Source organism: Argiope bruennichi, chromosome 1, assembly GCF_947563725.1.
Source record: "Argiope bruennichi chromosome 1, qqArgBrue1.1, whole genome shotgun sequence".
Lineage (NCBI taxonomy): Eukaryota > Metazoa > Arthropoda > Arachnida > Araneae > Araneidae > Argiope > Argiope bruennichi.
This window is the reverse complement of record NC_079151.1, coordinates 85,396,989-85,408,374: the sequence shown is the minus strand read 5'-3', so window position 1 is coordinate 85,408,374 and position 11,386 is coordinate 85,396,989. Positions and strand designations below refer to the sequence as shown.

The window sequence follows — 11,386 nt, the reverse complement described above, 5'->3', positions numbered from 1 at the left end:
CAATGAAATTTATTTTTAAAAAATATTATTAATTAATTTATAATCGATATTTGAAATATTTTGTGCTCCTTTTTTTGAAGTTGGAAGATATATTTTGTTTCTAATACATAATTAATAATAATTATTATAAGCATTTTTGTTCAGAGCTAAGACAAGATTATTAAAAGATAATTTAATATATTTAATTGTTGGATTTTCACTATTCATCATCTTTTAACATATAAAATCATCTTTTGTTTTTTTAGTAAAAAGTAAATATTACAAATAAAAAACTTGAAATGGTATAAATGAATTATATTCAATAAAATAAAAATGTTTCTTCTAGTGGTTTGAATTTTTTTTTTTTTTCAAAATTGGGTAATAATATTAAATGAATAAATTAATATAGAATAAAAATTATTAGAAACATTGATCTGTTTACCACTTGTAGCATAGAATAGGCAACTCATGAGTAAACACTAGGAAACTATATGTTTCTGAATATACAAGTTTATTTACAAAATAAAACATAACCAATAACAATGGTAGTAACAATATAATATAATATTAAAATGCAACATATCACTTCTTTTGCAATGAATTGTACTGTTCATTTCCTGTCATTATTGAAATGAAGTACAAAACTGATTCAAAGATATCCATTTTTTCTATTAAATATTTACAGGCTTGTTGAGTGTATTGTAAAAAGAAATTGGATTTGTATTAAATTTATTTATTTCAATAATTCTAAAGTGGTAACTCATAAATACCAAAATACTATTCTAGTCATTTCACTTCTCTTCAAGTCCAGCTAGATATGTTGGCATAAAAATTATCTGATTACAAAAATAAAGTAACAGAGAAAAATATATTTGTTTTCATAATGGGACATTCTATGATGTTTTCATTTTTATGTTAAACTAAGTAATTTTATTTTATATAAACAGAATGCAACAGAAACTAATAATAAATGAAGTAATATCATAGTAATTTATTTTACTAAAAAAGAAATAAATTTGATTTTTATTTGAATAAAATATTAAGGTGAAATTTTGTGTTTACAAAAATTTAGCTGCAATTTTTTAAAAGTGTTTCTGCTAATGCCTTTCAAGGTTATATTTATTTTACTAGATTTAAAAGGAGTATTTAATATGTGATACATTAATCATTTGAAAATTATTTTGAAGTAAAAACGCATTTAAATAATTTGTCTTTTTTAAGTTATAAATTCAAATGTCTCTAGTTCCTTTTTTTTACAGAATTGATAAAATTTTTTAATATTTAGATATTTGGTTTAGATAGGAATTTAAATGAGAAATTTTTTAAAAAATTATTTTTATTTCACATATATTTTTGATTGTATTCATTATAATTTGCATATTTTGTGCTCCCACAAAAGTTTCTTAAAAGAAAAAAATAGAAGTTAAAAAAATCTATCTTTCTATTTTAAGGAATCGTTTTTGTTTTATTTGACACAATAAAACCCAAAAAAAAAAATTTTTTTTTTGGACTCTTTAAAGCAACTATGGAAAAGCTGCTATATTTAAAAAAAAACTTTAAGTAACGTGATAGAAAAATTCATCTGATTTACCAAAATATGCATTGATTTCGATAAATAATCATCGATTATTATATTATAAGACTCTATATGACAAAAAAAAAAGTGAAAAGAAAAGAATTTAAAATGAAAATCTTGCTGTCAAGCTACTAAATTATTTGGTAAAAGACATGGCCTTTTATCCTGATCTATCAAAAGAGACGAACTGTTCCTATATTCTCGCACACTGATAAAATAAATAGCATAGATAAAGAAATATATCAGCTGCATAAAATCAAGAAGGAAACAAAAATCATTTTTAGACTCAATACATATTTATATTTATCACTATTGAATAGGTCTGAAAATTCTTCACGTGAGCTGTTATTCGCTCTCGTCTCCGTCTTTGAACCCTTCCTTCGGTTCATACATTTTTGTACTCTAAAAGAAATAAGAAAATAAAATACATGAAAATAAGAAAAGCTGAAAGGACACTTAAAAAAATAGCAAAGAATTGGTTCACGTTATAATGTTATTGAGCCGTTTATGCTATATTGTGTTATTTTATTGTCAGAATCTCGGTATAAACTAAGATTACAAATGTATCTTTTTCCAATATTTCTTGGTTAATTTTCTATTACCCATTTCTCTTTTTATCTCTAAAAAAGACGCACTAAAAAGATATATGAAACTGGAATGGTGTAGCTAATGGTCAGAAACTGGCTTATATACGCTTATCAAATCAATATTTGGATAAATAACTACTGTAGTATTTCATCTTCGAATTGGAGTTTCATGGATTAGATAACCGATATTTCATGAAGGATCTGACTTGTATGTGGACCCGATATATTTGTTAAATCTCGTATCAGTATATAATACGAAATGAAAATTCTAGAAGAAAGTTGGTGTAAATCGGGTAGAGTTCTCCAGATTTAATATAACATATTCGTAAACAGTTTTTTTTTTTTTTTTTTAAAGATCGTTGTAGCATTTTTAAATGAGTTAGTTCAAAATACTTAGATGAGAAGTAGAAAACTCGCTGATCGGTAAATAGGGATTGCAATACCGAATACCGGTATTTTGAGCCATTTGTACAATTTTGTAATACCGGTATTCACAAGTTTAAATACCGGTATTCACAAGTTTAAATACCGGTTTTTCGGTATTTACTAGAAATTTTTAAAATTGTCTCCATTATATGTTCAAGTATCGCGAACATAGCAAAATAATATACGTTTTTGTTTTTATGTCACCCTAACGGGCGAAATTAATTAGCTAATTAATGGCTTAATTAATTGCTTAAATCTAAGTTAACAAAACATGGATTATCCCTGAAAGAAAATTTTGTATCCATAACGACTGATGGAGCAACAATTATAAAAAAAAGTCGGAAAGTTGATTGGTTCAAATCAGCAGTTGTGCTATGCACATGGAATTCAATTAGGAGTAATAGATGTATTATACCAAAAAAAATAAAGAACAGAAGAGTCCAAATACTGTGGATATAGAAACTTCGGATTTCAACTTTGAAAAGAGTAAGAGTGAGAGTGATATTGACAATGAATATAATGACAATGTAATTGTTGAAGAAGATATTGCTAATGAGGATGAAATATTAACCTATCAAGAATTGCTTCCTATAATTTATAAAGTTTGAAAAATTGTTAAGATATTCAAACGTTCCCCTATGAAAAGGATATATTACTTAAATATATACTAACTGAAAATAAAACAGAATATATGTTAATATTAGATTCTAAAACACGTTGGAACAGTTTACTCCTAATGATGGAACGATTTTTTAAACTGAGAAATCCAATCCAAAAAGCAATAATCGACTTAAACCTGTAAATTAATTTTTTAGATAGTGAATTCGACTTAATATCCAGAACTATATCAGCTCTACTTCCAATAAAACTGACTATTGAGGCATTATGTCGTAGAGATTCTAATTTATTAACAGCTAATGCAACAATAAATTTCATGTTGCAGTCACTGAAAGAACAGCACACATCACTATCTGAAGAATTATATATTACATTGAAAAACCGCACAGAAGAAAGGCATACCGAAATAGAAAATGTCTTATGGTATTTACATAATTATAGTTATTTTAAAAAAGAAAATGAAAAAGAAGAAAAAAAAATAATGAATTCAAATCTGATTAAGTTTAGAGTAAATTTTCTTAAAATTTTTTACCCACAAACCTATCCACATTCAGAAAAATTCGGTTCAATTATCGAAGATTATGATGTCGATAGTGAAAAGGAATTGTCTCTTGAATAAAAATTAGAATTAGCGATAAATAAAAAAAATCCACAAACCAAAATACAATACCGAAATCAGCTATATCCAAAACCATCCGACGAGAAATCGATTTATTTGAAGACGAGGGATTTAGAGGTAAATACTTGGAAAAAGTATATCGCGCATTGCTAACAGTACCACCAACCAACGTAAATGCCGAAAGAACGTTTCCGACAGCTGGTAATTTTTACACAAAATTATTTTTCAGGCTTAATGACAGTACAATTGATTGCATTATGTTTTTTAAGATCACATTTGAAAAATTTGTAATAGTACCACAGACTGAATAGTGATATTTACACTTTTTTTGTGATTTAAATAAATAAGATGTTTCTTTACTTTTTTAGTGATTATATACTGTTATAATTTATAAGTTACAAATTATTTTTTGTGATATTTACACTCACTAACAAAACTGGCAAATAAAACAAAGAAACAACTGTGTTTTCTTTCTTTTTCTAAAATTTCTAATACCGGTATTAAAACCGGTATCAAGGTATTAAGATTTAAAAAATACCGAATACCGATATTGAAATTTTGGTCCGGTATTGCAATCCCTATCGGTAAAGATTCTGTTGGTTAAATGATAAACTACTCTAACGAGAATAACTGATTTATGATTTTTCTTTTATTCTCTTATTATTAGAAAATGACAAATATTTTTAACATGCCTCTAATTTACAGATTTTTAAAATATTTTTTTTTGTAATAAACTTATATTTTCAACATAAACCATCAGAAAATAATCATGCATATTTGTTAATATATTTTTGTGCTAAAATTAATTTAAGATTGTTAAAAGATTTTTGTAATTTTTTTTTATAAATTTAATAATTTTAATTTATTTGCGTCTTTATCAGAACTAACGGCCCGACATTTATTTGAAAGTATTGTAGGGGGAAGGAATAGTATTTGTTTTCTCGTGTACGAAAAGAAAGCCATCAAAATCGTCAAAAAATTGACGTATCTCTGCATTTCAAACTTTCCTAAGACCGATTTTATTTTTCCTTTTTAGGAATTATGTTTGTCTGCAAAATGCTTTGAGCCAGATGATGGAAATTCGGTGTATGGTTTTTACACTAAATTTGTAGATTTCTATAATATTTCGTGCGAAATCCACGAAAAAAAATGTGGCTTGCCGGAAACAGGTGAACACGATAATTGCAATTCGTAAAGAATTAAAAGTATAAAATTTTTATACAGATTTAAACATCTAAAGTGCAGATATTTATCAGATTTGGAACCAAATCTATTAAAGAGCTGACCGTCTGTCGGCGTGTATTTTCATAAGATTGTGAACGTGAGAACTCAAAACCGCAATGATTTAAATATATGCAATGTGATATGTGATCTTGTGACTTTACTTATAGTTATGTGCCTTAGTAGTCTAGTAAATTTTGGTTTCTATTGGTTAATAAAAAAACACGATTTTCTGGTAAATATGTATTAACCGCTTCCTAACAATTAATTGCCTCCCCCTCCCCCAAAAAAAACAATTCGCCGAAGATTGCATGCTGTTAAGCTCTTTCGTAACTATTAATCGACAATGGAAATGCCACAGTTAATAGCATACAAATACATTTATTAGAGAGTATGCAAAAAAGTTGGATGGCCACTACCACTGGTTTTATATTGTATAACAATTGGTGTATAGAAAGTAGGATATATTTTATGTTGAAATATGTACCTCTTTACTACTAGATTGCCGTTCGTTGTTTTTTGATTAGAAATTCTTTTTCCCTTTTTTGGCCTTTTTTTCCCTCTTTTGGGCCGTATATTTCCCAAAAGGGAAATATACGGCAAATCCCTTTTGCCGTATATTTCTGGACCCGTCAGATGTTGCACCCCTCTTATAGGTTTTTTTTTTAATTTTTATTTTTAAATCCATTATTATAGAATTTACATTTTAGTAAGTAGTGGTAACAATATTTAAATATATTATTATATTTTGAAATATGTATCGCATTGTTATTAGATTGTCTCTTCTTTCACTTTAATCTCAATTTTTGTTTTTTAATTAAGAATCTCTACTTTGTTCCTCAGGTAGTTCCACTCGTAGTAATTTTTTTATGGCAAGTTTCAGGAGAATTGAATTCCTAGTATTTCATTTTATAAACATCATTTAATAGGAAATTTTATTTAACATTGTTCAAATATAATACTTATTTTTAATTTTAAAAAAATTCCACATACCGTTCCACCCATGCATACTGGAAGTTGATCTTCAGGTATGAAATCCCTCAGACCATTTGCATCCACAAAGGTGATTTTTGACACATGCCTCTGAGGTATCCATTGCTTGATAATTCTCCACACAGCTATTAATAATATTAAAACATAAAAATTTCAATAGTGCATATTCAAAGAAATGAAATTATGTCATTTTACTTATCACATGTGTTTAGACATTTTCCTTTTGGAATGCACTTAGCATTTTATGAGAAGGAAATAGTGACTTGGCGATTGAGAGCAAGCGTGCATATATGTGTGTGTTTGTGCGAGAGGGTATATCCGCCATTCTTTGGCAGTGTTATAAAGGGAAAATGCCAGTTTTTACAGCAATAGTTTTTATAGCTTAATGCCAGTTTTTATAGCAAAATAAGATTAAAAGGTGATTAATAAATCTAATCAAGGACACAATTTACCTTTGCTCGAACTGATGACTGCTAAAAATGAAACAATTAAATTATAGCAAGTTGCCATTTACTTTCACTAAATCATTAGAAAAGAAACAGCATGGTTAGGGATTGCAATACCGGGATACTGAATACCGGTATTTTGAGCCATTTGTACAATTTTGTAATGCCGGTATTCACAAGTTTAAATTTCGGTATTTACTAGAAATTTTTTTTAAATTGTCTCCACTATATGTTCAGGGATCGCCAACATAGCAAAATAGTATACGTTTTTGTTTTTTATGTCTCCCTAACGGGCGAAATTAATTAGACTATGAATACAAAGTTGCATTGTACAATCAAGAGAACTGATAAAATACTGTTTGACAAAATCCTCCGCGCTTTTGAGCATGCGTTAGGAGGGTTCAATTCGCCAAAATAAGGGTGAGAGAAAAGATGAAAGGAGGAGATGTTTACATTTCACAATGAAGACTCGCAATTTTATGAGACGTAAACATTACAAATAATTAGTAATACAGAATGTCTTACGGTATTTACATAATTATAATGATTTTAAAAATGACAATGAAAAAGAAGGAAAGAAACTAACCAATTTAAATCTGATCAAGTTTATAGTAAATTTTTTACCCACAAACCTATCCACATTCAGAAGAATTCCGTATAGTTATCGAAGATTATGGTGACAGTGAAAAGGAATTGCCTCTTGAACAAAAATTAGAATTAGCGATAAATAAAAAAATAACAAACCAAAATACAATACAGAAATCAGCTATATCCAAAACCATCCGACGAGAAATCGATTTATTTGAAGATGAGTGATTTAGAGGTAAATACTTGGAAAAAGTATTCGCGCATTGCCAACAGTACACCCAACTAGCGTAGATGCCGAAACAGCGTTTTCGACAGCTGGTAATTTTTGCACAAAATTACATTCCAGGCTTAATGACAGTACAATTGATGCATTATGTTTTTTAAAATCACATTTCAAAAGTTTGTAATAGTACCACAGTCTGAATAGTGATATTTACACTTTTTTTTGTGATTTAAATAAATAAGACGTTCATTTACTTTTTTGCGATTCTTTATATACTATTAAAATATATAAGTTACAATTTTTTTGTGATATTTACACTCTCTAATAAAACAAAGAAACATCTCTGTTTCCTTTCTTTTTCTAAAATTTCTAATACCGGTATTAAAACCGGTATCCCGGTATTAAGATCTAAAAAATACCGAATACCAGTATTGAACTTTTGATCCGATATTGCAATCCCTAAGCATGGTATTAGAGTATAATGAAAGATATCGTGTTTTAGAATCGATCCCATTTTTGATTCGATATTTATGAACTGAAAAGTAATTATTTTAAATTGAGGCAGAATAGTATTTCATTTTAATACATGGTGGCCATCATTTCTCTTGTTAGATTTTCTCTGACTTTTCTCTGATATTTCCAGGTTTTATATCAAATTTCCCTTCTTTTTTCCGGATGCATCAAGTATATCCAAAATGATGTTGCTTTCTTTTATTTTCTTTATTTATAGCACATTATATTCTTAACTATGTGCGAAAAATCGAACTAAAATCAATGTGAAATAAAATTAAATGTTCAGAAAATAAAATGTAAAACATCAATTTGGATTTCAGATAAGCTTCAATTATGTAAACATTTTCTTTTTATTGTTAATATATAATGGATGACCTAAAAGATGTATGTCCATCTAGATCGACTTTTGGCAAATCACTCATATCTTAAAACTATTTGTCAGATTGGCTCACAAAAGATGCAGTACAAATACAAATGCACATTGGCAGAGTGCTTGAGAGTGAAATGATTTGTTTTATTTTGGTGGGGCCTCTCTTATTCATACTGTTTATCAACACACAAATCTGAACTGAAAAATAATTATGTTGACAGAAGAAAAAAATCATTAATAAACACAAAATGAAAATGCTGCATCAAAATAAGAAAAATCATTCAATGATAACAAAATTTCATTAATTTTTAACCCACCAACTATAGTAAAAAATCACTTGTTCACTAGTAGAATGCTTAAGCTGTAATACAGAAAAAAGTGGGAAATTGTTTCTTATCATCATTTTCTTTTGTTTGTAGAATAAAAAGAAAATTGGTTTAGAGGTATTTTAGAGGCAGTAAATTAAAAAAAAAGATAGAATTAATGAATTTTTCAAATTTTTGTGGCAATCGGTTTCATATGCATCAAAGCATATAAGAAAATATTGCTCTTTTCTTTTTAAAATTTCTTTTGGGGAAATTACGGGAGAAATATATACCTATAATGCATCAAACAATTTAATTTTATATTTATATGGAATTTTATAAATTGCGAAAAACGAGTGTTAATCTTGGATTCAAGTTAGTATCCATCTTTACTACTAATAAAGATAAATTGTGTTAGTGTTGATACTAGGTCGTTTTACCTATAGGTATCAAATTTCGCACGAGCACACACACACACACACACACACACACACACACACACACACACACACACACACACACACACACACACACACACACACACACACACACACACACACACACACACACACACACACACACACACACACACACACACACCTTGGAAGATAGAAATGTGGAATTTTGGAAGATTTATTTGAAATATAAATTAGAAATTAAACAAAATTTTAGTGATTTCCGCGATAACTTCCAAAAATATCATCGTGCAAAAAATTTTATACCATTGTAAAATTTTAAAAATTATCTTTTTATTGATATTAATTTCATAATCGTACAAATTTTTCTTGATTTGGCAGTTTTTTAATTTTTTTTGTTTAATTTATAACAATAACTAGTTGACCCGGCAAACGTTGTTCTGCCATATAAATTATTTCTAGTGACTATTTTGGTTGTTAAGTAAAAAATTACGAATGAATTTAAGTGTGTAGGGATGGGATCTATGGCAGAAAGAGGAATAGAGCGCTGTAGGCGATGATCGCTGATAAAAAAAAAAAAAAAAAAAAAAAAACACTAACTATTCATTTTCTCAATACAATGTATTTCATTAACGTAACGAGCATATACATTGTTTGATCGCTCAAAAGTTAAAATTAAAGTGAAAAAAGTAATATATTTTTTATCCTAAAGTATAAAAATGAAATAAAGAAAATCAATATCCATTTCGAAGAGCAATTGAGTATACGATATTTTTTGTCAGTCCGTCTTTAGCCAATACAAATAAGCTCGATGGTTTGCCCACGCGAAAACATGCCACGTATAATTTTCCTTGTGAAAAACATGGTGTGTCCAAATCTAAACCGTAAACAGACATTTTTTGGCCTTGCCACTTATTGATTGTCATTGCGAATGCCAATCTAATAGGAAATTGAACGCTTTTGAATTCAATTGGCATGTCTGTGAGAATCATTGGAATTCGTGGCCGCAAAACATTTTCTGCTCGGAATTTGCCATTCAAAATGGTGGCTTCGATAACGTTTTTCATCAATTTTTTAATGACCAATCGCGTGCCATTGCACAGCCGTGGTGGGTTCAAATTCCGAAGTAAAATAACCGGAGCTCCAACTTTCAGTCGAAGAAGGTGTGGTAACATGCCTGGCAAATCCAGTGAGTTCAAAAACTGTGTTGGATAATTTACAGCTTCGTTAGCATCGCAAATTTATGATACCAAGACACCTGGCAACGACTGCTGTATCTTGAAGTTTTAATCGCCACATTTTTTTGCTGCCAAAATGGCTCTTTCTGCTAGCCACGCATGATTCATGTATTGTGTGCGTGCATCGAGAAATATACGGTCAATGAGAGCATTTTGCGAATCAACGATAGTGCAGAAATTAGTGGTCAATTTTATGCATTCAGTATTTTCATAGACAACAACTTTGCCATCGCCGATATCTAACAATTGGTCTGAGAATGTGTCAACAGATGGATCTTGTAGCATTTGGACGCGCATGTTTATTTTTAGCTGGACTTTTTCAACATTACGCCACAGTGGCGATGATTTCAAGCAAGCGTTGATCTCATCAGCGTACTTGAACGTGAAATGACGGGATAGGGACACCCTAATTACCTAGCGTTATGAAATATACTTTACAACCTAATTTTATATCTACCAAATACACATAAAAAATTTCAGAAAAATTGGTTGAGCCGTTTCGGAGGAGTACGAACCCAAACACCATGACACGAGATTTTTATATATTCGATTAATATTGCTGTCCTGAAATTCAAATTGTTTACATTGTTTATCAAACATTTAATCGCTTTATTTTCTTCCGTTATTAAAAGCTAAAAAAGAAGGATTCTGTTTAATATCTGTATATTTTACCAGAAGGAAAAAAAATGAAGTTGTGGTGCTCAAAAATTAGAAGACTTAAAAGAAGACACCAAACATTTACATTACATCTATGCTGTCATGGGAGTTATCTTCATTCATGTATGCAATAAACAGAACATATGTAAGACAATTAAAATAACGCGAATTTAATGTCTGATAGTTTGACAGAATCATATCCATGAAGTTATATTTAAACAATTTAAATGAAGTCAAATGTAACCACTTTCTCTGGCGAACTAGTTAGTCCCTAAAGACGACTAGTAAAGAAATAATTAGAAACTGCTTGCTTATATTAAAAAGAATATTAATTGTTTTGCCATTTCTCAAATATATACTTTTCATTTATCCACTTGCTTCTGGGTAAATTATTGATTATCATTAAGCAATTATTATCAATTTTCTTTTTACTTAAAAAAAAAACGTTCCCCATTTTAATGAATGATAAATACAGATTGAAGACGGAAATTAATGTCTTAATGCAACAAAGTAATCATTAAAATTTATTATTAGAAAAATCCAAAGGCATGTATTAAATGTTTGAGAGGACATCATTGGAATATTTATTTATTTAATATTTTACCGAAAGA

The 11,386-nt window shown here is 28.7% G+C and overlaps 1 protein-coding gene across 1 annotated transcript in view; it reads right to left on the bottom strand.

Moving 5' to 3' along the window:
* Positions 1 to 469: 469 nt before the first annotated feature.
* LOC129978116 (motile sperm domain-containing protein 2-like) overlaps positions 470 to 11,386 on the bottom strand; it is a 45,578-nt gene continuing 34,661 nt past the window's right edge. The window contains exons 7-8 of the mRNA XM_056090610.1: positions 6,020 to 6,144; positions 470 to 1,957 (exon numbers count right to left, since the gene is read on the bottom strand). Coding sequence (XP_055946585.1) covers positions 1,901 to 1,957; positions 6,020 to 6,144 — 182 coding nt within the window. The 3' untranslated portion in view covers positions 470 to 1,900. The remainder of the gene's footprint in view (positions 1,958 to 6,019; positions 6,145 to 11,386) is intronic.